Source organism: Podarcis liolepis, assembly GCF_965112155.1.
Source record: "Podarcis liolepis genome assembly, chromosome: 13".
Taxonomy (NCBI): Eukaryota; Metazoa; Chordata; class Lepidosauria; order Squamata; family Lacertidae; genus Podarcis; species Podarcis liolepis.
The window spans coordinates 26,716,263-26,742,595 of NC_139573.1; the positions used below are offsets into that span (position 1 = coordinate 26,716,263).

The 26,333-nt window shown below is 40.9% G+C and overlaps 4 protein-coding genes across 4 annotated transcripts; all 4 read right to left on the reverse strand.

The window, feature by feature from the left end:
• Positions 1-1,416: 1,416 nt before the first annotated feature.
• On the reverse strand, positions 1,417-4,432 carry LOC310691676 (olfactory receptor 8I2-like; the record flags this gene model as incomplete). The annotated part of the gene is made up of 2 exons (XM_083471542.1): positions 1,417-2,352; positions 4,415-4,432. The coding sequence occupies 2 exons, from the start codon at positions 4,430-4,432 to the stop codon at positions 1,417-1,419; spliced, it is 954 nt and encodes a 317-aa protein (XP_083327668.1).
• Positions 4,433-6,942: 2,510 nt separating this feature from the next.
• On the reverse strand, positions 6,943-7,914 carry LOC310691034 (olfactory receptor 6F1-like; the record flags this gene model as incomplete). The annotated part of the gene is made up of 1 exon (XM_083470628.1): positions 6,943-7,914. The coding sequence occupies one exon, from the start codon at positions 7,912-7,914 to the stop codon at positions 6,943-6,945; it is 972 nt and encodes a 323-aa protein (XP_083326754.1).
• A 7,605-nt stretch (positions 7,915-15,519) lies between these two features.
• LOC310691677 (olfactory receptor 6A2-like) lies at positions 15,520-16,470 on the reverse strand (the record flags this gene model as incomplete). The annotated part of the gene is made up of 1 exon (XM_083471543.1): positions 15,520-16,470. The coding sequence occupies one exon, from the start codon at positions 16,468-16,470 to the stop codon at positions 15,520-15,522; it is 951 nt and encodes a 316-aa protein (XP_083327669.1).
• Positions 16,471-21,965: 5,495 nt separating this feature from the next.
• On the reverse strand, positions 21,966-22,889 carry LOC310691086 (olfactory receptor 6Y1-like; the record flags this gene model as incomplete). Its single annotated transcript, XM_083470684.1, has 1 exon — positions 21,966-22,889. The coding sequence occupies one exon, from the start codon at positions 22,887-22,889 to the stop codon at positions 21,966-21,968; it is 924 nt and encodes a 307-aa protein (XP_083326810.1).
• Positions 22,890-26,333: the final 3,444 nt, after the last annotated feature.

The following is a 26,333-nucleotide window of genomic DNA, read 5'->3' on the forward strand; positions in this document are numbered from 1 at the left end:
CTCCCTGCCATAGGCATTTGGTTAGCCACTGTGAGAACAGATGATTGGGCTTGATGACCTTTGGTCTGATCCCATTTGGCTGTTATATCCTTTAGAAAGTGTGTTAACATATAAGTGCCAATGTATTTTTATTTATTTTTTATTTTTTTTAAAAAATGATATTTATTAATGTTTCACAGACAATAAAAACCAATTCCAACATTTAAACTACAAAAACAAAACAAGTAAAAATACACAATAAAGAAACAGTTGATAGAAGAAAGGAAAGAAAAATAAAGAATAAAGAATAAAGACAAAGAAAAACACCAAAGTTCAAAGCTAAAAACAAAAAGTAGATTAATATTTTCAAATCTTATATTTTCTTCACTAGTTTCTTGACCTCCTCACACCTCCCATTTTGTATTCCAATTCAAATATTAAATTCAGCAAATCCTTACCCTCTAACATTTATCCTTACTCCATATATTAACCGATTATTATAAATATGCATTTTCAATTATCAATCCCTATTTACATTTTCTTAAGCATCTCTTTACCAGTACCACTTATTTTCAACCAAACGTCATTTCAACATTCCTTAATTTTACAGTGCTTCTGCAGGTAATCTTTAAATTTCTTCCAGTCCTCCTCCACCGACTCTTCTCCCTGGTCACGGATTCTGCCAGTCATCTCTGCCAATTCCATGTAGTCCATGACCTTCATCTGCCATTCCTCCAGTGTGGGTAGCTCCTGTGTCTTCCAATATTTCACGATGAGTAATCTTGCTGCTGCTGTTGCAAGTGCCAATGTATTTTTAATTTTTACATAGCTCTGGATTAAAATTAATTTTCAAACATTCCATCCACATTCTGACAGAATCTGGATAAAAGTATTGTACAGAATGAGTTGGTTCCAGATTTAACCATGCTTAGAGCAGAAACATTGAAATCAATGTGACTTAGGTTGATGATAACCTATGTCATATTGATTTCAATACAACTATCGTATCAATTGATCTAGTATTCATGAAGTACATATTTGCCATAATTTGGAATTTAGATATGTGTGTTAATTAGGCATATATACAATGGTAATAAAAGTTACAACATATGGTTGAGCTTGAATGAATAATTTATACGAGGGATAGCCAGGTGGTGTCCTCCAAATATTGTTAGACTTCGAAGAACAATAGTCTTAGTTATTGTTAACGTAGCAGGGAAGATGTGAGTTGTAGTCTAGCAACATCTGGAAGAAATTGTGTTGCCTACTCTGGTTCAAAGAGACAAAATTCAAAGAAAATCAAATCCTATGATGTGTTTCATTATTTCAATATCCATCACATTTTATTTCTCATTATTTATACAGTCAATTAAAAGAAGAACTTGTTTCTGTGTTTGTATTTTTACATATCTAGTCCTACTTAGATAATTTGGTTTTCTAAATTCTAAGGGACAACATGCATGTCTGGCCCAGTTTTCCCAAAGCCACCTTAACCTCCTTGTTCCTTAAACTGTATATGAGGGGATTGATCATTGGTGTAAGGATCGTGTAGAAAGTAGAGAGCACTTTGGTTAAGCCTCTCAGTTTGGGGTCATCTGGGAGGACATAAACAATCATTAAGGACCCGTAGAAAATGGTGACTACAATAAGATGAGAGGAGCAAGTAGAAAATGCCTTTTGCCTCCCAGATGTGGTGGAAATCCTCAAAATGGCTGAGATTATGCAAATGTAAGATGTTATGGTCAACATAAATAAAGGGAAAGTGAATAAGGAAGATAACATAAGGGCTATCGCCATAATTAATGAAGTGTCAGTACAGGCCAACTTACTGAGAGGTATAAAATCACAAAAGAAATGGTCAATTCCGTTGAAACCACAGTAAGTTAATTGTGTCATCCATATGACTACCACAGAGACAGAGAAACAACCACTTATCCAGGATGCTGCTGCTAAAGAGATACAGACCTTGCTGTTCATATGAAATGAGTATTGCAGTGGTTTGCAAATTGCTAAATACCGATCATATGACATCACAGATAAGAGACATGTCTCTGCAGTCACCAGAAAACCAAATAAATATAATTGTATAAAGCAGCCAGAAAAGGAAATGGTTCTATTCTCTGTTAGCATTCTGGGCAGAATAGTTGAGGTATAGAAAATCTCCAAACAGGACAAATTCCCTAGGAAGAAATACATGGGCGTATGAAGCTGTCTATCATTCACAACTAACACAACAATGAGAAGGTTCCCCATTAAGGTTAGAATGTAGATGCTCAGAAATATCAAGAAGAACAGAATCTGTAGTTCAGGATGATGTCCAAATCCCAGGAGGATGAATTCTGTGATGGCAGTTTGATTTATTGAGGTGGCTACCTAAGAGGAAAATAGCAATGGAAAGACCATCATGGCAGCTATGGTATTCTTAAGAGGAAAATGTAATAATGACACACACCTGATAAACAAATTAACAATCTGCTTAACCTTTATATTGTTCAGAGCTCTTTACACATTTTATTTCAGTGTGAATTGATAAGATAAATGGAGCTAGGCAAAATGGTAGCTATCGTTTGGCATGCATGAACCAAGGCACTTTCTGAATGGAGCGATTGATCCATGAATCACAAATAGGGATAAGTTCAAGGACAAAATCAGTTTTGGGCCTAGTTCACCACCAAATAAGACTGAAGTCTTTTCCATCCCATTTCTGTGCAGGTTTTAAGGATCAGTTCACATATATCCATACGCCAAATTTCCTCTTTTTTGGTCTTCAAAATATGGCAACCCTTCATAAAAATCTGCACCTTTTATGTAAGAATTCCAAGGGTGGCAAAACACGAGGTGATCCAAGCTGAGTTGTATTTTTTAAAATGCTTCCAGTTGCTTAATAGCAACTAGGTAGTGTGCAGTTTCCTTTTCACAATGCACATCGAGCTTAGCTCATCTTTCCCCACCCATCCCATAAAACTTTGTTTTAAATTTAAATACCAGAATAATGTGAAAATAAATGTTGGGATGGATTGAGGCACATTTGTATATTCCTACTAATGACATGTCATTATTCTTATGTGCAATTTTATGTACGTATTTTATGTACAATTTACATGCTTTGACATATAGTTTATTCTTAGAGTCTTAGGAGTAATTGAACATAAAATACATAAAATGTACATATGATACATAAAAATTCCATGTGAGATTGATAACACGTCATCAGTACTCATTGCTCCCCATGGGACTTGCTGCACTGATTTCAAAATGTGCAGAGGCAGGAGCCCTGTGAGTGACTAACTGCGCTTATGCAAATGAAATTACATTTGCGCTTATGCAAATGAAATTACATTTTTTAAAGGTCAACCTTCAGACCAGCTCATGTGCAAATGCATAATAAAGTTCTAATCCAACCTGATCCCTGCATATGTCTGGACATGTTTTTTTCTGCTGGATGCACTCTGGAGTTAAAATTGCATAGTGTTATCTAGGCAGTGAGAGATTTTACTTTCTTGGGCTCCATGATCACTGTAGATGGTGACAGCAGCCATGTAATTAAAAGATGCCTGCTTCTTGGGAGAAAAGCAATGACAAACCTAGACAACATCTTAAAAAGTAGAGACATCACCTTGCCAACAAAGGTTTGTATAGTTAAAGCTATGGTTTTCCCAGTAGTGATGTATGGAAGTGAGAGCTGGACCATAGAGAAGGCTGATCGCCGAAGAATTGATGCTTTTGAATTATGATGCTGGAGGAGACTCTTGAGAGTGCCATGGACTGCAAGAAGATCAAACCTATCCATTCTTAAGGAAATCAGCCCTGAGTGATCACTGGAAGAACAGATCCTGAAGCTGAGGCTCCAATACTTTGGCCACATGAGAAGATAAGACTCCATGGAAAAGAGCCTGATGTTGGGAAAGATGGAGGGCACAAGGAGAAGGGGACGACAGAGGACGAGATGGCTGGATAGTGTTCTCGAAGCTACCAGCATGAGTTTGACCAAACTGCGGGAGGCAGTGGAAGACAGAAGTGCCTGGCGTACTCTGGTCCATGGGGTCACGAAGAGTCAGACACGACTAAATGACAAAACAACAACAACATCTAGGTATGGAACACTGCATTGCAACAGGGCATTGGACTCAATAGCCTAGCCTACTACATATAGTACCCATGGTATAACAATCACTTACACATGGCTACTCATTTATATTTATGTCTCAAATGAAACTGAATTAAAACGATTAAAAATCCTGTGGGAATAACTGATTTTGGTAGAAGATTGAGAAGATCAAATAGATAATCAGATGCAAGGGCTACCAACTGCAGTTCCTCTGCATAACTGCAAACAATGATCTAACAATCTGAAAAGGATTTGACCATTGGTGTAAGATATGTATTCCAATGACTATAGCCTGGGATATTGTGTCCTATGTTTCTGTATACTTACCGCATCCACTGACACCATAATCCACTATGTCTCTCAGCAACATGACAATGCTCTGAAATAAAGAGAACTACATCTAACAACTTCATAAGGGTTTTATTTTCTACAAGGTGGCACTTTCTCTCAAGAGATTATTATTATTTTGTTCTCCTGGGCATTCCTTATGATATGACCTGGGGAATCAGCGGAGCTCTTATTATCTGGCGCTTCTCTACCATGATATGAAGGGAGCATATGGCCCCATTTAATGAAAGCAAGAGTTAGTGATGAGTAGGACCAAAGATCAGACACTTGCCCAATAATTTACCCTGTTGCTATTGGAAGTTCAGGGAAGTTTTTAATGTGTGACATTTTAATGTATTTTTAATCTTTGTTGGAAGCTGCCCAGAGTGGCTGGGGAAACCCAGCCAGATGGGCGGGGTACAAATAAATTATTATTATTATTATTATTATTATTATTATTATTATTATTATTAACAGATGCCAGAGCAGAGAACTCTGAAAGACAGACACTGTGAGAATAATTGTAGCCTCTTTCTCTTTTGGATGAGACCTTGTCATATATATAATTAAACGAGACATGACCTTCAGAATTTGGGACTGAATTAGTAAATCCCCCTCATCTTTATCCCGTAGCTAAAAATAACGATCAGAAAACCATTCTGTGAATTAGAAGCCAACTCAGGATAAAAGACAACATTCTAGGGAAACCAGACACACCAGTGAGAAAACTATAATAACTGCCTGGAGTGGTTTGACTGATGGCACATGACCTTTTTAAAAGCTTCTGAGTCAGGTTTGCTTTCTGGTCTGATGTTGTCAATTGCCAAATTGTCAAGTTGAAGCCATTTCACCTGAGGAGTCATCTTTTCAACTGCACAACCAGCTCTTAACAACAACAACAACAACAACCCTACCCCTATGGCCTTTCAGTTAAACTGATGCTCTTTAATAGTCTATGAACCATCAAGTCCCCCCCCAAAAAAAACAACCCACAAAAATTTGAGTCCCCACAACTAGGGGCTGGGGGAGAGAAAGTCCACCTACCCTTTATGGTGGGCAGCGTTGCAGCTGGGCATCAGGTCCCTCAGTGATCCAGCTGGGGGTGTAGACCGACACCCTCCTCGTAGCCATCTGGCTGTGTTGTTGGCACTGGGCGGGGCCCTGCCCATGGGCAGCCCTGCTGTCCAATCATCGCTGGTGGGAGGAATGGCCGCAGCAAACTTAAAACATGACATGGCCAGGGGACTGTCCTCTCATGCTCTTCGCCAAATCATACTAATGAAAAATCCCTCAGTAACAATTGCTTGAGCTGTACAAATCAAGAAGTGTACAGTGGTTCCTCGGGTTACATACACTTCAGGTTACATACGCTTCAGGTTACACACTCTGCTAACCTAGAAATAGTGTTTCAGGTCAAGAACTTTGATAAGAACAGAAATCAGGCTCTGGCGGCACGGCAGCAGCAGGAGGCCCCATTAGCTAAAGTGGTGCTTCAGGTTAAGAACAGTTTCAGGTTAAGTACGGACTTCCGGAATGAATTAAGTACTTAACCTGAGGTACCACTGTACAATCAAAAAAGGTGTGTATGAAGAAAGGTTTAGTTCCATTATAGGCATATATAATATATAGGGTTTATATCACTCTGTCAAGTCTTTCCATAAGGGATCCTGGGATTTCTGAGCTGATGTGGGAGAGAAATTAATTTCCATTACCAAATTTGCACTTCCTAAATCAATACATGAACCAAGAAATACATGTTCTTTGAAAGTTGCACTTTACAAAGTTTGTGATGCAGCTGAGAACATGTACAAAAATTCAAAAAATGCAGGCAAAAGAAGTGTACAGAAGTGAAAATAGCAAACAAAATTGCATTCTGTGAAATGAAAACTGCTTGCAAAAAGTTAGGCAAAACTTTGTACAAAAATTTGCATATGCAGAGAAAAGTGTGCAAAAAATGTAAGAATTTTCGTGAGAATTTAAAAATGAAAGACAAATGGGGGCAGAAATTGGGTGAATTGGACTATGACTGTAAAAAGGAAAAATTGCGAGAAACCAAATTTTGACAGATTCATCCAACTGCAAACTGCAAAGTTTGGTGTAGTTACCACCAAACTACACTTCCTGTGGTTGGAGCAAGGGAATGATTTTAAGCCTTTTAGGGAAGGAGGGGGGGAATAAGGGAGAATAAGAGAATAAAGGAGGGAGGAGAAAGAGAGATTTTGGCACCGGGGTGGAGGAAGGAGGTGGTTTGCCCCGGATATCACCACTGAGGGGGGTGACAAATGCGCTGCCCCAAATGGTCCACCAACCACCTCCCCCTCAGTTATAGGGTAGCTAAGTGGGAGGAGGCAGGCAGACTCCTCAGAGGCCCCATGGAGCATCCTGCCCCAGCTCACCCCATCCCCACGGATGGCTGGCCCTGGCCCTGGGCACAGGGCATGTGCGCCACCCCAGGCGCCCAATCGGCTTGCTCCACCGCTGTTTGGCACATCAGAGCTAATGAGCATTTTGCCCACATATTGTCTTTTCTACCAGCAAACCATGATCATAGCTCCAATATTTTTAACAAAGACCCGGTTCCTGCTCATCAACTTCTTCAAAGCATCCTTTACCTCCTTATTCCTTAAGCTATAAATCATTGGATTGAGCAGTGGGGTGACTACTGCATAAAAAACTGATGCCACTGTGTCTAGCTTAGTAGGAGAAGGGGAAATGGGTCTTGTATATATGAAGATAACTGTGGCATAGTAAATCACCACCACAGTAAGGTGTGAACCACAGGTGGAAAAGGCCTTTTGTCTCCCACTGGCTAAGGGGATCCTAAGTATGGTTGAGATTATAAAGGTATAGGATAACATGGTGAGCAAGCAGGTGCTGAGGATGACAAAGGAGGCCAGAACTGTGACTAGGGTAGATCTGACAAAGGCATTGCCACATGAGCGCCTCAACAGGGGCCCAGCGTCACAAAAGAAATGGTGAATCTCCTTAGGCTCACAGAATGAGAGCTGGGCGATGAGGACAATGGGGAGCAAAGGAGCTAGAAATCCACCCACCCAGGCTGCTGTCACCAGCCATGTAGTTACTTGCAGAGTCATAAGAGCTGGATAATGAAGAGGACGGCAGATGGCCAAGTAGCGGTCATAAGCCATAGTAGCCAGGAGGAAGCATTCAGTGGAGCCCAAGGCGAAGAAAAGATAGAGCTGGGCAATGCAACCCGCCACAGTGATTGTACTCCCACCAGCCAGGAAACTTTCCAGCATCTTCGGCACAGTGGAGGTGGTATACCAGATCTCCATGAAGGAGAAGTTGCCTAGGAAGTAGTACATGGGTCGCTGCAGTTTTGGGTTTGCCTTAATGACTGAGATGATGACGATGTTGGCAGTAACAGTGAGAACATAGGTGGCCAAGGCTAGGGTGAAGAACAGCATAGAAAGCTGTGGAGAAGCTGAGAACCCCAAGATGACAAATGCCTTTACCACACTCCTGTTAGAAGATTCCATGTCGACATTCTCTCTGGTTAGCAAAGTTGTGGAGAAGGAACAAAAAGGGAACAAAAAGGGGAAAGATTAATGTGCTATATTTAAGAACATTTATTTACATTTGTTATTAGGAATGTCAGAAATGTGATGAATGTGATGAACAGGAATGGAGAACCAAATGTATCCTTCCATACTTCTCTATCTATATCCCTAAATGTTGAGGAATGTACATCCATCTACACTTTATACTTCATGTAGTTGATGGGAAAAACTAATGTAACATAGGGGCATCCATGATGAACATGATTGCCAACTCTAGATCATGGCAAATTCCTGCAAGAGTACATGTGCAGGTATTTCCCCAGTCTTGGCAGGCTGTATGGATATGACTAACTTAACACCATTAATTGCAATGGGTCTACTCTGTTTATTCAAATCTTTTTCCATGTCATGTGGGAAAGCGTGTTCTCCTTCATGGAGAGCACGTGTTGCGGTGGGGGCCGCCAGGACACTCCAAAGTTGGGGGCGGGCTAATTGTTCGTTGGCCACTGATGTGATTGGGGCTTCCCTTGTTCTTGGGAAGAAGTTAATGTTGCCATTTATTGATTGACAGCCAGAAATGCTAAAACTCCTTGCACGAGGCTAGGGCTTCCTCTTTTCAACCGTGCATTGGATTGCACGTCCCACCCTCCCTAGAATTAGGGTTGTTCACTTTGACCTTGCTATGCCTGTCATGGGGTCATCTGCTCTTGGGGCAGGGGCCCGGTAGGAATTTTGTCCATCTGACTGATTGGCTGGGGCCATTTGGTTTTTGTCTACTGCGAAGCAAATCGTCACAACTTGTAAGGCTGCGGTTAGGCATTAGTTTATGGTTTGGTTGGTTGAGGGGCATGGATTGGCTGTGCCTGCCCCTCTAATGCTGCTGCTGAAGGGATTCCGTTAAAGGAATTGGGGGCTAACTATTGCTTGTCCACTCTGTCAAGGGGGCTCGGGCCATAGCAATGAGCTCCTGTTTGCATTTGGGGTGAGGGCAGGTTCCCTGCTCTGCGTTACCCCCAAGTGTATTTCCCTATTCTGACTTTCGCATTGTGCGGAATGTCAGTCTGTCCCCCATGGTGGGGGCAGATAGTCGCAACCAATGCCTAAGCAACCACTCACATTTTTGTATTTTAATAAAGTTGTGGCCAAAATTATGCCAAAAATCTTAAACAAAAAATTCTGTGTGATGTGTGAGTTATTGGGGTGGCCCTGGGGACCTCGACACGCAATTACCCATCCAAGAATTAATGACCTGTGCATTTTTTGAAAGCTGCATCCCAAGTAAAGAAAGATCTGTTCAGTGATATATTCAACAAATGTTATTTTCACCTACATATTTCCACACGAAAACAGCTACACAGATGTTGTCTTCTTTCTTTAAGAAGAATGGGATTATTTAAAAGAGGATTCATGAGCACATATCAGAAGTAGCTACAGTGCCTATTATGACTGGTAATGGCTTCCAGAGCCTCAGGCAGAGATGATGACGATAATAATAATAATAATAATAATAATAATAATAATAATAATAATAATAATAATAATAATATACCCTGCCCATCTGGCTGGGTTTCCCCAGCCACTCTGGGTGGCTTCCAACAAAAGATTAAAAATACAGTAGTACCTCATGTTAAGTACTTAATTTGTTCCGGAGGTCGGTACTTAACCTGAAACTGTTCTTAACCTGAAGCACAACTTTAGCTAATGGGGCCTCCTACTGCTGCCGCGCCACCGGAGCCCGATTTCTGTTCTCATCCTGAAGCAAAGTTCTTAACCTGAAGCACTATTTCTGGGTTAGAAATAGGGCTGCCTCCAGATGTCTCCTATCATCTGCTACCTGATCATTTTAACTTCCCAGAATGGAAAGGGATTAAAAATAATGGGGCATCTGCCTGAAGAGACAGTACTGTACCCCTGAGCTATACACTCTTCCTGTTTTATTCCTTCTTCATTGAATATAAGGGATACCTTCTGAGGTTGTGGAACTACAATTTCCATTAGCCCAAATTGTTGGCTACCCCAGAAAACTTACCAGGCAGCATTCTATGATTACAAAGTAAGAATGCAATTATGCATTCCTTGATCATACTAAAAGATTATCTATTCGACTCAATATTCTGTCTGAAGCAATGGTGAGCCAAATGCCCCAGGGAATCATGAAGAGCTAAAGAAGGTTGTAATAATCATTTTAGGGAAATAGTTCTAACAACACAATTATATGCAAGTTTGCTCATAAGTGTCATTGAATTCAAAGGGGTTTAAATCCAGGGAAATTGACATATGATTCAATCCTATAAACGCTATTCATACTCAGTGGCAGTGACTATTCTACGTTAATTATGTATTACAGGAAGTTAAATGTATCCATACCCACTCTATCCACACTGATCTGTACGTTGTGTCTAAGTAAGTTATGCACGCAGCAGAGTCACTGAAATGGATTAACCTAAGTTAGTCATGTACATCAGCATCAATAAATCTACTCTGAGTAGGACTAGCATAGGATGCAACCTGTAGTTTTCTAATTTCTATCAATCTCCCCACTTTTATATTTGTCAGCAAAACAAAACCCATCTTTTCAGTGTAGAAAAGGTGCTCCAAATAGCTGATCATATTGATATATACCAATATACCAATATATATACTGTATTTTTCGCCCTATACGACACACTTTTCCCCCTCCAAAAATGAAGGGAAACATGATGAGATAAAATCAGGGCTGGATTTAGGTTTGATGAGGCCCTAAGTTACTGAAGGTAATGGGGCCCTTTATATGTTCAGCTGTCCTTGGTCAACAACAAATTGTTGCTGTTTTTTGTGTGTTGAATATATGCTATATCGTAATTTATGGACCTAATAGGTATCTAAAGCCATTTGCACATGTTGCCATGCAACCAGTCCATGCAGAATGTAGGCACCTTATATATAGAAATGAGCAAATCAGTGATATTTTAGGGAGCAGGCTAGCAGGTGGGATCCATTACTTACATCATAGGAGCCTACACTGTTACTATATGTAGGTTTTATTTTATTTGTTATAAAATTCTACCCACTGAAGCCAGGAACACACATCCTTTCAAGCTGGGAAAGCGTGTTCTCCTTCATGGAAAGCACGTGTTGCGGTGGGGGCCGCCAGGACACTCCAAACTTGGGGGGCGGGCTAATTGATTGTTGGCCACTGATGTGATTGGGGCTTCCCTTGTTGTTGGGAATGTTGCCATTTATTGATTGACAGCCAGAAATACTAAAACTCCTTGCACGAGGCTAGGGCTTCCTCTTCTCGCCCGTGCATCGGATTGCCCGTCCCACCCTCCCTAGAATAGGGTTGTTCGCTTTGACCTTGCTATGCCTGTCATGGGGTCGTCTGGTTTGGAGCGGGGGCCTGGTAGGAATTTTGTCCATCTGGCTGATTAGCTGGGCTAGTTGGTTTTTGCCTACTGCATAGCAAATCGTCACAACTTGTAAGGTTCACGGTTAGGCATTGGTTTATGGTTTGGTTGGTTGAGGGGCATGGATTGGCTGTGCCTGCCCCTCTAATGCTGCTGCTGCAAGGGATTCCATTAAAGGAACTGGGGGCTAACTATTGCTTGTCCACTCTGTCAAGGGGGCTCGGGCCATAGCAATGAGCTCCTGTTTGCATTTGGGGTGAGGGCAGGTTCCCTGCTCCGTTGTTACCCCCAGGTGTATTCCTCTATTCTGACTTTCGCATCATGCGGAATGTCAGTCTGTCCCCACTGGTGGGGGCAGATAGTCGCAACCAATGCCTACGCAACCACTCACAAATTTGTATTTTAATAAAGTTGTGGCCAGAATTATGCCAAAAATCTTAAACAAAAAATTCTGTGTGATGTGTGAGTTATTGGGATGGACCTGGGGACCTCGACACGCAAAGAGCAACCAATAAAAGTCTGAATGAACAGATAGCTCTTAAGCAGGTATGAAAAGCTCATCACAGCGCCTGCAGCTGGTCAGTTGCTTTAATGTACTGCTTGTGAACCTCGTATAAACATCTTGTGAACTCTTGGAAACATACTGTGTCTACTGAACATGATGGAACAGCAATGTTCTGATGTATTAGCAACATATAGTTGTACCTTGGTTTGTAGCCGTTTTGGATTACAACCGTTCTGGATTACAACCACGTCAAACCCCGAAGTGTGTGTCCCTTTTTTGGATTACAACTCATTTGGTGGGGATTACAACCCTTTTTTATTTTGGAGGCCCCGTTGGTGAAAGCGGACCTCCAGAACGGATTATGGTTGTAAACCAAGGTACTAGAAGGGTTTGGAGAGTTTCTTTACATAGCAGTTGTCTTGTACACATAAAATCTTTTCATAAATTTTGATAAGTGAATGGATTACTATGTGGGGCTTCTCTTGCCCTGGATCTGAAATCTGCAGTAAGTGTGGAATGCTGTGGCCAACATGTAGCACCTCTGCTCAGAGACCTGCGCTAGTTGCCAATCAGTTACTGGGTCAAGTTCAGGGTGTTACTATTAGTACATAAAGCCCCTAAAAGACTGGGACCAGTTTATAGGCGAGATTGCATTACCCCATATATACTCACTTTACTTCTTCGAGCACTTGCAAGAAATTGATCTTTCGGTGTGGCAGCACCCAAGCTTTGGAATTTCCTTTTTGTTCACACTGTTCACCTCAGCAGGCCCCTTCATTCCAGTGCCTACCATTTCTTTTCTTTTTTCGTTTCTTTTTTGGCAAGCCTATTCAAATATGTAAAAGCTAATGGGTGCCTTAATCTGGCTTTAGCCCATTGTTGATTTAAAATATTTTTGAATACATAAAACACCTGTTTTAGAATGTTGTCTACTGATGAATTTTTGTAAACCACTTTGAGGTTTTATTAATCAAGCAATATATATTGGAAGCTGCCCAGAGTTGCTGGGGCAACCCAGTCAGATGGGTGGGGTACAAATAAATTGTTGTTGCTGTTGTCATTGTTGTTGTCATTCTTCTTCTTCTTCTTCTTCTTCTTCTTCTTCTTCTTCTTCTTCTATAAATAAATAATAGCATAAATGTAATGTCACTTAACATATGCTAACATGCCATAACAAATGAATCTTGCAGACAAAAAATTCAGATTATCCAATAAAATATATTTATTGTTAAGGTTCTTTTCCTCTGAAACCCTTTTTTTTAAAAAAAAAAAACTTGTCTGCTCCCTTTTTATAGCTTTCCCTAAAAGAAAAAAGAAAAAAGACAAGACTAAATTGAGATAAGATATACAAACATTTTAACCCAATAGTTAAATCCCATTCCTTGCATAGTTCGGGATTCCCCCTGTAGGTTATGTTAGGATACACATATGTTACACAGGAGACATACAGTAACATGAGAATATACTGTGGTTTGTGAATGAAACCTCCTCAACTTCTATTCTTAGCTATATGTAATTTCCACGTGACTTCCTTCCAGAAGGTAGCTAACCTTTTGAAGACACACATGAAAAAGACACACATGAAAAAGACATCTTTGTTTCTCAAAATCTAAGGCTGTGGCTCTCTGGAAACTGAGTTCAGTGAAATTAAGACCACCATCCATTGCAAACATACCAGGGAGTCAGCCCCCCCTGAACTAACTTCTGAGTGGTATAAAACTGAGTCATATTCAGAATAGGGATGCAAAAGAAATTCAGCTGATCCAGAATGCAGCAACTCAATGCAGCTATTGCTTCAAAAATTTTCTCTTCCCTGAATTTTGCAATGCAGTTCTCCAACAAAACAATGTTTATATTGTATACATTGGGGGAGGTATGCATTAAATTGTATATACCAGCAATATAAAATGCATTATATTAGAGGAATTTATATATTAGTTAATACTACTCAGAGGAGACCCAATGAAATTAACAAATACGTCTACTTCAATTTCATTGATTTCAATGAACTTTGTAGGATTTGAGTCATGCAGAGCATCTGGCTACACACCAGTTTAAGTACTCAGCACCATAGCCCTTAGGACAGTCTTGTTATTGCTGCAGTCAGATGTTAACGTGTGTGTGCACGTGCACACACGCACGCACGCACACGTGCACACACACACTAAATTTGATTTTGGAAATGTCTTATGAGTATCTTGGTTTGTTAGAAAGTTTCTGGAAGGCATTTTACTTGAAGTTAAAAGCTACTGGCTACTTGTTCCAGAGGGCTGGAGATGCAAAAATAAAAGCCTGTTTTCTTCTACATATTAAGCATACCTGTAGGGCATGCAGTACTCTTAGCAGTGCCCCTTTATCATTGTTTCAGGATACGTTAAACATCTAAATGTGTGTGAATTAATGGAATATTGGTGTGATTGAAGGGGAGAAGTGTATGGATGTCTCTATGGGCTTTGTAGGTGGCTTCCTCCCCCCCCCCCCAACTTTTAGATTTGGCCCTGCACACTACCAGCATTTAAGCTTTGGAATGTGACCCTTAATCCAAAAAGGCTTCTCCGCTCCCTGGCTGCTTCAAAAAACAGCTGTGCTTGTCTTTCTAATAGGCAAGAGCAGCCTGCTACTTACTTCTCTGTAACATTAAATCTGAACTCTTCCCTGGATTACTGTTGTTGCTTTTGTTAAATTTGTATAGAACCGAATGCCAAAATAGATTTCTAAGTGGTTTACAAATATAAAAACCAATTGCACAAATATTAAAATATAAACATCCATAATTAATCCATAACCCAGCCAGATGGGTGGAGTATAAATAAATTGTTGCTGTTGTTGTTACACACACAATAAAACATTGAAACATAGACCTCCATCATTAAAACATGCAGTAAAACAATCCCATTAAAACAATACAGTGCTTGAAACATTTTGAGAGACCAAGGGAATGTCTGTGTCTTCAAAGCCCAGTGCAATGCCAATATAGGTGTGCCCTCTTGTATTTCAGCAGGGAGTGCTTTCCATAACACCAGTGCCACCAGACACAAGGTCTGTCTCTGCATCACCAGAAGTTGATAACCAGAAGTTCATGGAAAGGCTAAATTTGTTCCATTTGCTGAGCTTAATGGAGGGCAATTGGTTCTTTCAGATAACATAGTCCAGAGCTGTTTGGGGCTTTATATTTTAGTAACATAACTTTAAATCTGGCTTGGTACTTAATAGACAACCTGTGAAGTTCCCTTAGCACAGGTGTGACATGTGTCTAGTAAGGAGCACCACTCAGGCTATGGTATTCTGTGCTAATAGCAGTCTCCATATCAGTCAAAAGCAGTGCTGGATTTACGTATAAGCTAAGCAAGCTATAGCTTAGGGCCCCACTCTCTTGGGGACCCAAAAAAAGTTAAAGGAAAAAAACTGGATGTACATTTCCAAAATATAAGATTAAAAAAAGAAATAAAATAAAACCTACATACAGCAACAGTGGCAAATGGCTTTAGATACCTATTAGGTCCATAAATTACCATATAGCATATATTCAACATAAAAAACAGCAACAATTTGTTGTTGACAAAGGACAGCTGGACATTAGGATATTTTTAGGATATTTAAGATATATAAATATAAAATATAAAGGGTCCCATTATCTTCAGCAGCTTAGGGCCTCATGAAATCTAAATCTGCCCTGGCTATAAAAAGGCTTCCTTATGGCTTCCGCAACAGGGTTTTCTTCAGTGCCTGTTTCACTTCATTGTTCCTGAGACAGTAAATAATTGGGTTGCAAAGGGGGACTATGACAGCATAAAGAAGTGAAACAAGTTTGCTCGAATTGAGGGAGCTGATGGCCCTGGGGCGGGCATAGATGAAAATACTGGCAGAGTAGAAGATCACTACCACAGTGAGGTGAGATGCACAAGTGGAGAATGCTTTCTGGCGGCCTTTGGCTGAGGGAATGCGTAGGATGGTGGAGATGATATAAATGTAGGACATGATAGTGACACAAAGGGGAGTCAGTAGGATAAACAAAGCTAATATGAAATCTGTCAGCTCAGACATGGACATATCAGTGCAAGACAAGTTCAGAAGTGGGGATACATCACAGAAGAAGTGATTTATGATATTGGGGCCACAGTATGTCAACTGAGATATTAGGAGGACTTTCCACGTTGAGATGAAAAAGCCACTCATCCATGATCCAGCTGCCAGCTGGATACAGAGAGTTCGTGTCATGATTACATGGTAGCGCAAAGGGTAGCAGATGGCAACGTAGCGGTCATAGGCCATGACGGCAAGGAGGACACACTCAGTGCAGCCCAATGCCAGGAAGAAATAGAGTTGCATCATGCATCCCACAAAGGAGATCAGATTGCTCTCTATCACAAAGTTCACCATAGCCTTTGGCAGGGTGACGGTGATGTACCAGATCTCTAAGAAGGACAAGTTCCACAGAAAGAAGTACATGGGAGTGTGGAGGTTGTTGTTCACCCAGACTGTCAGCATTATTATGACGTTCTCAGACAAAACCAAAATGTAGACAATGAGGAACAATGTGAAGAGCAAGATTTGGAATTCCACGGGTGTTGGGAAGCCCAGAAGAATGAAATCTCTAACACTGGATTGGTTCTGTCTCTCCGTGACTGAATGCCTGTTCTGCATAGAAAAAACACTTACAGTGATTAGAAAAAGAACCCAGCACCCAAATTAGTTTTGTTTGTTTCAAAGTATGAGGGTTTTTTTACAATCTAATTTTCTGGGACATCCAGTAGTTATAGCAAGCTTCCCTAGCCCCCACCTTAGTGCAGCTTAAGCAAAAAGTGATGCAGCTTGAGACAAACAAATCCTAATTTCACAACTCATAGGGTGGCCACACAGCCCTGGCCCAAAATGAGGATCAGTGTCATCGATGCAAAGTGAAAAGCCAGCGAGCCATGCATAAAAGCCACCTGTGCCTGACTCCCTCAGTCCAGTCGGCAGAAGAGCAAACCTTCTCTCCCCTCCCTTATATTTAAACATTTTTGTTGGTCACTTCTCATCTCTCCCAAATCCCTGCACTTCCAAATATATGCTCCAGAGAGTTGGCAGAGCTTCAAAATGTTGTGGGATGTAGTGCAGCAGGGTGCAAAGGAAAGGGGCAGTCACTGAAAATTGGCTCTTTCTCACCCCACTGGATCAAATACCAGCCGGAGGTACCAACTAGATGCAACATGATAAAATAAATAATAATCAATCAATCAATCAATCAATCAATCAATAGCATCATTTATTTTCTGGGGAATAAGGAAAATATTTTTGAATAACACTGTTAGTGTAATCCTATGACTTGGAAGAAAGCCCTACAGAACACATAGCATGATTTACTTCCAAATTAACATGCATATGATTGTATGATTGTACTTCACAAGTTAAAAAGCCCCTTGTGCTCCAGGAGGGACTAGCATTTAAGAATAAAATTAAAAGCCCATGCTTCTCCAGGAAAAAAAAGATGTTATTGCTCTGTTTTTAATTCAGCCTTTCTATGGGACAGTACCAGCACTCCAGCATTTCCATATATTTGTATCTGAGTACATTCATTTAACTTGATGTAATGACTAGAATTGCTTCCATCTTGTTTAAGTCTATTCACTGCTTTAGTGCTAATGTTCAGTGGCCCCCAATAGATCACATTGGATAAAATATAACGCTTGATGGTGAAAAGTCTTTCATCATTCTATTTGTGTTTACTCTGAATTAAGCCCTACTGGGTGTGTGTTTTTTTGTAGTTATGAACTAAAGGTTGCAATGTCAATAGGTTAGATCCACAGAAAGATCTTCTGAATCATAAAAGTGTTTTTAAAAGCCCTGATAGATAAGAGCAAAGTTTTATTTCATAATTTGTATAAATGCCCTTTCCTAAATAGATAAATAAATCTGCTTTCCAAATAGCTTCTCATAATTTTCAGCCGCAAACAAGTGAAAAATGTTTGTTATTTATTTAAAAGCATAAAAAAACTAATTATTTATAATTTGGTGAGTACAATGGTGTTAATGGTGTGCTGCAAAAGTATTGAATTTATTATATATTTTTGTTCTATTCTTCCCAGAAAACAAATATACTTTCCCCCCTTTATTTTCAGCAGTTTTATTACAAATTTTTAAATCTTGTTCTAATCAGTGTAAATAGTGCCATATGGCCTCTATATTGGAATAGATAGATATGAAGGTTGCTAAATTGGGAGAAAGTTCTACTGAACTCCATAGAACCCACTTCCTAGTAAATATACATAATAACAAACAGCATAGTTGAAGCATTTTATATCATATTTGCATTTCACTTTATTTTCTCTAATTGTACTTCTAAGTAACAAAGATCCATATCAGCACACAAGGACTTACCATGCTTTCCTTTGAAGGATCCTACCAAATCCAGATTTTGCATGGCAACAGTTGAATAATGAGAAACCCTTTTCCTTTTTGGAGGATAGATTGTAAATAAATCATTGCACCAAAATTAATTCTGCACTGGCAAAAAATGTTTTCTGACTGACAAGACTTGACTGTTTTCACCAACAGTCTGCAGTCTGCATTACAGATGAATGCAAATCTTTTCCTGGTGGAGTAGATAGTATATAGTGTAAAACACTTTTATCCTGTACTAGTCTAAGATGCTGTATTAGATCACTGGGGGAAAGGCAAATGACATTTACTAAACATAGGCAAAAACATTTTTTGGGTTTCCAGGAAAGCTTGTAAAGTTTTTTTCAAAGATATGGCGCATGGAAATATGCAATTAGGGCACTTCCAGCTGTCACTATTAAAGTTCAATTAAAGTTCATTTGATGTTCTTTGCAATGAACTCACTTTTGTTTTGGTTTTTTAAAAGGACTTTTTCTGATAAAGCGTGTTCTCATTAAAGAGAGAGCACGTGTTGCGGATGGGGCCAGACAAAACATCCTCAGTTGCCAGCCAGGCTGTTGCAAGGGTTGTGAATTGATTGGTGATTGTTGTTACTGGGGTAAATTGGATGTTACCAATTAAGGGGTGGAGTCAGAGGTTATTTATACTGGGTCCACAGCTTGTTCCTTTCTCTTTCGCTGTGGACACCGGATCACCCGCCCGCCCTCCCTTGAAGGGGCTTCGCTTTGACCTTGCTATTGCCTGTCATGGGGTCGTCCGCCTTGGTGCGGGGGCCTAGTAGGAATTTTTCCTTTTGGCTGATTAGTGTGTGCCAATTGGGTTTTGCCTACTACATAGCAAATCGTCACAACTTGTAAGGTTGGCGGTTAGGCATTGGTTAAATTGGTTGGTGGAGGGGTATGGATTGGCTGTGCCTACCCCTCCAATGCTGCTCCAATGGGAATTCCGTTAAAGGAATTCTGGGGCTTACCATCCCCCTTGTCCAAACCCCTGGAATCGGGTGCGGGCCGTGTAAGACCCCAAGGCGCAGGCAGGGAGGAACTGAAGGGTCTGTAACGCAGCCCCAGTTGCCCTGCTTGTTCCTCCACACTGACTTACGCTGGAATCCGGGAGTCAGTGCTATCCCCAAGGCGGGGCGGGGGGGATAGCTAGTCATAACCAATGCCTACGCAACCACTCACAATTTTGTATGATAATAAAAGTTGTGGCCAAAATTATGCCAAAAACCTTAAACAAAAATTATGTGTGATGTGTGAGTTATTGGGGTAGGGATGGTTTGGAGGACCTCAGCACGCAAGGAGAGTGACAGGAAAACATACTGGAAAGTGTGGGATAACAATTGCTGGGTGCAATGTCTTATAACCTCCCTGCAAATAAATTGGCATGAATGTGAAATAAATACATGTGCAATGATGTCATCTAACCTCACTGCAGAACATGTGCAAAAAAGACACTTCTCTGAAACCCTGAAGAGCTTCTGCTGGTCAGTGGGGATTGGTTTAATTTTAGTATAGTAATTTTTTATTATTATTTAAAAAAATCTTTTCCCCCCTTTTTGAATAGTTTGTGTAGTTTTGTATAGTTCTGTCTTAAAGGGAGAGGGTAAGGGCTGCCTGGGAGTGGGCCTCAGCCAACAGAATGGCTGAGGCAGGTTCCACGGGGCGGGGGGGGGGGGAATGCACTGGGACACCCGATCTCCGTGATCTCAGGTAGGAGGAATTATGCTAAGACCAGACCACGTCATTATCGAGGAGGCAGGTTTAGTCATTGTTTGAAGACTATCCCTGCCTCCGGGCAACCTATTGGGAAGACCCAGTTCTCTGAGTGCATGTTCTGGAAGTTGGGCAGAGTGGTACATGCTTTGGTTATCTCCCGCTTGGACTACTGCAATGCACTCTACGTGGGACTACCTTTGAAGGTGACCCGGAAACTACAACTAATCCAGAATGCGGCAGCTAGACTGGTGACTGGGAGCAGCCATCGAGACCACATAACACCGGTCTTGAAAGACGTACATTGGCTCCCAGTATGTTTCTGAGCACAATTCAAAGTGTTGGTGATGACCTTTAAAGCCCTAAATGGCTTCAGCCCAGTATACCTGAAGGAGCATCTCCACCCCCATCATTCTGCCTGGACACTGACGTCCAGTGCCGAGGGTCTTCTAGCGGTTCCCTCACTGCAAGAAGAAAAGTTACAGGGAACCAGGCAGAGGGCCTTCTCGGTAGTGGTGCCCGCCCTGTGGAACGCCTTCCGATCAGATGTCAAAGAAATAAACAACTACCTGATGTTTAGACGACATCTGAAGGCAGCCCTGTTGATGTTTTAATGTACTTTTAAACTTTTGCTGAAAGCCACCCAGAGTAGCTGGGGAATCCCAGCAGGATTGGTGGCGTAATAATAATAATAATAATAATAATAATAATAATAATAATAATAGACAATATGAGCTAGTTGTACTGGTGCTCTAACTTAATATAAGGCAGCTTGCTATTATATTTTTCTTTCACTATACATTGCACAGAAGATTTTACTGACTTGATTTTAATTCTTGTGAGCATCCCCCCATCCATTAAATAAATAAACACATACATGAACGTCAAAAATTTATTCACTGGAAATAAGATGGACAATAGTGTTGTTGTTATTATTATTATTATTATTATTATTATTATTAACCCATCAACCTGAGATCACAAGGCAGATTGCAACAATTAAAACACATTGTTAAAAACAGCTTAAAACAACTTCCAAAGGTTCTAAAAAACATACATTTCAGGTGTGTCAGATTATCAAAAGGGGAAAACATGGACTGAATTCTGTGCTTAGTGATACTCAGAGTAGACCCATTGAAACTAATGGACATGGTTAACATAGGTAAAACTTGCTTAGCTAAAACTCACTGTTTCTTTTTTTGTTGACATACCACAATTGCTGGGATTTGTCTTTCAAGGAGGTGCAGAATATATCCAGCATTACTGATTTTGCTATTTTATTTCAAGCATGTTCATTTAATTAAATTTCTCCGCTATAAGACTCTGAAGTGTGTAACCCAAATTCAAAAACACTGGAGCACTGTTCAGGCATTCAGCCTGATTGTGCAAAGGCAAAGTGCATGCAGGGGGACACCACACCTGTCCCCATTTCCCTTGCACTGCCAGGTGTACCGCCTTTACCCCTGACTTTCAAAGATCTTAACAGTGCTTCTAAATATGTTCAGCTGAATTTTCTTAGAAACCTCCTCATTACAATTTCCAGTTGTAAAGAGGCTTAAAAGTGAATTCAGCTGATTATACTTAGGGCAACCTTCATACCTTTCCAGCCAACACACAAAGATTGGGTACAACAACATGCCTAGTATTAGGGCTTAAGGGTTGCGATGTATTCCTATGTCCCACATACACATTTAGTCCTTATGTGATCAGGCTGAACACCCACATAAGGCATTATGATGCAATCCATACATTTCTCCTTGTAAGTCCTACTGTGTTCAGTGGGGCTAACTCTCAGGTAAGTTGGTATAGTCAATGGCCACAACATTGTAAATAATGAAACAGCATAAATGAGACAAACCAAGAGTAAGTTTGACAGAAGAGTTTTCAGAATGGCAAATGATCAAAACTTAAAATCAATCAGATCCCCATATCAAGTAGATTAAAAAGAAATCCCCTAGATGGGTATAGGACTGCAGCCTTCTTTTGTTTTCCACTATCCAACAGTTTATGGTGTCCTGTATTCCAACTGCCAACTTCATCAGTTCCTTAAACTGATAGAGTCTTCCTCAGTGCATCTTTTACTTCCTTATTCCTGAGGCAATATATTAGAGGGTTCAGAAGGGGCACTACTACAGTGTACAGCACCGACACCACTTTGTTGGAGTTGTAGGCATACATTGCTTTGGGCCGTGCGTAGGTGAAGAGTGTGGTAGAGTAGAACAGCACCACAACGGTGAGATGGGAACTGCAGGTGGAGAAAGCTTTCTTTCTGCCTTGAGCTGAAGGGATCTTCAACACCGTTGAGATGATATAGATGTAGGACAGCACAACAACACAGAGTGGGACCATGATAACCATAAGAGCTAGGATAAAATCTGCCAGCTCAGCCATGGAAGAATCTGTGCAGGATACATTCAAGAGAGGTGAAATGTCACAGAAATAGTGGTTGATCTTGTCAGTGCCGCAGTATTTCAGCCGACCGATGAAGCTAAGCTTGATTGCAGAGGTAATTAAGCCGCACGTCCAGCATCCCGCTGAGAGCCGAGCACATAAACTATTACTCATGATAGCTGGATACCGCAGTGGGTAGCAGATGGCCAAATACCGGTCATAAGCCATAACAGCCAGAAGGATGTATTCAGTGCACACAAATGTGACAAAGAAATACAGTTGTGTCAGGCAGCCTTGGAAGGAGATACGCTTGTCTTGTGTGAGGAAATCTGCCAGCATCTTAGGGACAATGATTGTGACATACCAGAATTCAAGGAAAGAGAGGTTGCACAGAAAGTAGTACATGGGCTTGTGAAGGCTGTTGTTCAGCCGAACAACTATGATGATGATGAGATTTTCCAGTAGGGTCAGCAGGTAGCTAAGTATGAATAGGACAAAAAGAAGAATCTGAAGCTCTGCAGCACTGGGAAATCCCAGAAGGATGAAATAGGGGACATTTGTCTGGTTGGTTTCTTCCATTCTTGAATGCAGGGTACTTGCAAGAACAAGAAGGAAGAGATGTCATACAGCATCTATTAACCCCCTTTTTTGCACCTTAAAAATACATAATGATGATGATCAGTGCTTTTTCTCTAGAAAAATAGGTGCCAGTACTCACCATGAAGTTGTTACAGTAAGTGCCACACTTTTTAACAATAAAAAGAGTTGTCAGTACTGCGTACCCTTGAGTACCCCCTGGGGGGAAAAAACACATTGATGATTTCAATAATATTTAAAAATGAATTTAAACCTTTCGTGAATATAACCCATTTTGATTAAAAACAAAAAAGTAATAAAAGCTGGTAAATAATTCTGCTGTGTATTTATTTATTACTTATACTGGGAAGTGGGGGTAGATAAATCTCTCAATTTAAATTTACCTATCTTTTCTCCCACCCACTCCACTTTAATTCTCCACATTTCTATATCATTTTGAAGGACTGTGAGGAAGGTAAGGCTGAGAGGCAGGTCATGGCTGAACATCACCCAAAGCACTTCATGCCCAAGGTGGGATATGAAACCTGGTTTCCCAGAGCCTAGTCCCTGATATACCACACTGGCTCCCACACTGTACTCGTTTGATATATGTATGTGTGTGGGGGTTTGGATTGCAGCCTAATACTGTAAAACTTAGGGCACTTACAGCCTGTTGTTGTTTTGGGTTGGCATTCAATGACAAACCAACATACTCAGGTTGTACAATTGAAATGGATATGCGGTTGCACTGCTGCACAACAAGCCTCCTAGCCTCCAAGATCAGACTTGCTGCAATAAGGAAAGCAGCGGGAAAATGCACTCAGAATTGTGGAATAAGACTTGTTTGAGGCAATGTGGCATAGCATCCCCACAAACAAATCAGAATCAAAGCTCAGCAAATTGCTGATGCAATCAAAACTCCAGGCAAATTTTGTGGCGGGGAGAAGGGGATGAATGCTTAATAAACAGGTCATCTGAAAGTTACCTTTCTTTTGGAATAAATTACGTTGAAACCATCAGGATTTTCTCCCTCGTAAGTCTGTCTCTGAGTGCAAAGTTGGAACTGGCTCTGTTGCATTCATAAATCAGTTTTTAGTCAAGCCCCATCACAGTTTACTATAGAACCAAGGAGAATTTCAGAGGGAAAAATGTGCTTTGTTGTTGTTGCCCACAACAAAATAAATCTCATCCAAATTTCTCCCCAGATTCCAGAGTTTCTATTACTTGGCCTTGTTCCAAATGTGTACACCAAGTATCTGAATATCTGTGGATATTCAGGCTTTTGCTTAACAACAACCACCAGCCATGTTGACTGGGACTGATGGGAGTTGGAACCCAACAATATCTGAAAGGTCATGGGTTCACCATTCCTACACTACACTATACCAGCTAAACTGCATCGACATCAGCAGACATTATTTGCATGGGCATAAAAATACTAAGCAAATGCATTTACTGTGTTTAGCTTCCCTAGCCTATCTGTGCCTGAACTATCTTAATATATGCATATGCAGGTATAAATTTCCTGTAGCTTATATTTAATAACCAATCAAAACATTATGCACAGATTTGTAGAAGTAAAGAATGCAATTCACCTATTATGTCTCCAGGTAAGTTTTTTGCCTCCGTGTTCATATGAAGCTGCATACAAAGAACTTCTATTAAATAGATTTCTTCCACTGTGGCCATATGCATGTCCCACCTTGGGACTAGGCCTGAAAATCAGCAGTTCCCTCCCAAGGGTAGTAGCCTCAGAAGATATCTCCCCACCACTCCCTCATTCCAGTCATATTCTTTCCTTTTGCTTCCTTCCTTGTAATTTATAACTGAGTTTAGAGATCACAGCTGTAAGGGGGGGGGGGGGATACAACTAGACCATGGAAAAGATAGCACTGATTTAACACAAGGACATATCATAAAAATGCATTGTCTAAATAAAAATAATCTAAGATATTGACAACTTTATAAAAATGGTGGATTTTTAAGACTGCAGTGTTCTCAGTTCCTCCACATCTAAAAAAGAATAAAACACATTCATAAAATAAAACTCAGTTGCTTAAAGGGGACATCTTACATCAAGTCAGAGCAATCAGGTTATTGGCAGCTTCTTTTGAAACTGGCAGTGAGCAGGGTTTGTTTTAATTCAGCATTCCATGCTCCTCAGCTTGATCCTCATCAGCTACTGACTCATGTCCAACAAGGCTTGTTTTCAGCCTGAGTCCCAGCAGTTGGTTTCAGGTTACCTCCCCACCACCAATAATTCTTCTGGCATCGTAGTGGGGAACCTCAAACCCTTCAATCCTCTCCACTTGGCCTTCAGAACTATGACCATCCCTTGAGTTGTGAAGAGACTTCTTGCTTGCCTGGATGAAGAGTGGTCTCTGTGTGACCATACCCACTTCTGCTTCGTCCGCAATTTGTATACAACCTATAGAAGGCAGCCTATTGGGAACACTACTTAGCGATTTTGGCAATTAATTGGTATATAAAATAAATAAACAAACAAACATGCATCTCAGGCTGAAAATGGTTTTCCTCTCATTTGTAAGATAATCATGTCTCCCTCTTAAAATTGATTCTTTCCCAGCTGCCACCCCAACTGTCATCTCAAGTTATACACTTCTGTTAAGAGTCTGCAAGACTGAAAGCTGCACCTGAGGGGTGGGGAGTGCACACTGAAGGAGAAGGGAGAGTTTTTAGGTGGGGAGCAGGATTTAGCTTCAATAAGCTGCACTTAATGTTCCCCACTCCCTCCAAGCCTGATGACCACAGAAGGGTGGCTGAGCAGATTCAGGGGGCTATGGAGATGGTTGCAGGGTGGGGGACATGCCACTTTTTTGCCTTTAGCTGCAAGTGCTGGTCCTGTGGCATGGACAAATTGATTGAAGGACACTAAGAGGTGCCTGAGCCTGGAGAGGGAGCTAGTTGTCTAGGGAATGGCCCACTGGCCGGCCAGTTTTGAGGGGTACATTTGTGGCACCCTGCAAGCCCAGTGTCATTTTCTGAGATTTGCAAAAATAGCGCTGGGTTCACAGGATGCCGTGAGCTGTTGTGTCCTTCTCTGGCACCTTCCAGCTTTCCTTCCTCCTCACAGCTAGAGGGGGGCTGAGAAGGACAGCTCACGATGCCCTGTGCCACCCAAAAAAACTGTGCCCAGACTGATAGCCCCCAGTCCACCCTACCCCCCATCTTCACCTGTACAGCGAATAGATACATAAAGAGAGTTCAGGAAATGGGATGACATCACAGAAAATGCTCCATCCCTGTAAGTCACCTGCTTTCTCCTAATCTTCTGGGCAGAGGGGTGTCCAGAATAGGGTCTTTCACAAAGATTGTACAACCATGTTTTAAAAGTTCAAATTTTAAAATTATTATTTCAACCCACCCACCCCGCCCCCAAGAATCGTGGTTATTATAGTCAATCACCATTACCCAAGGATCTTTAGA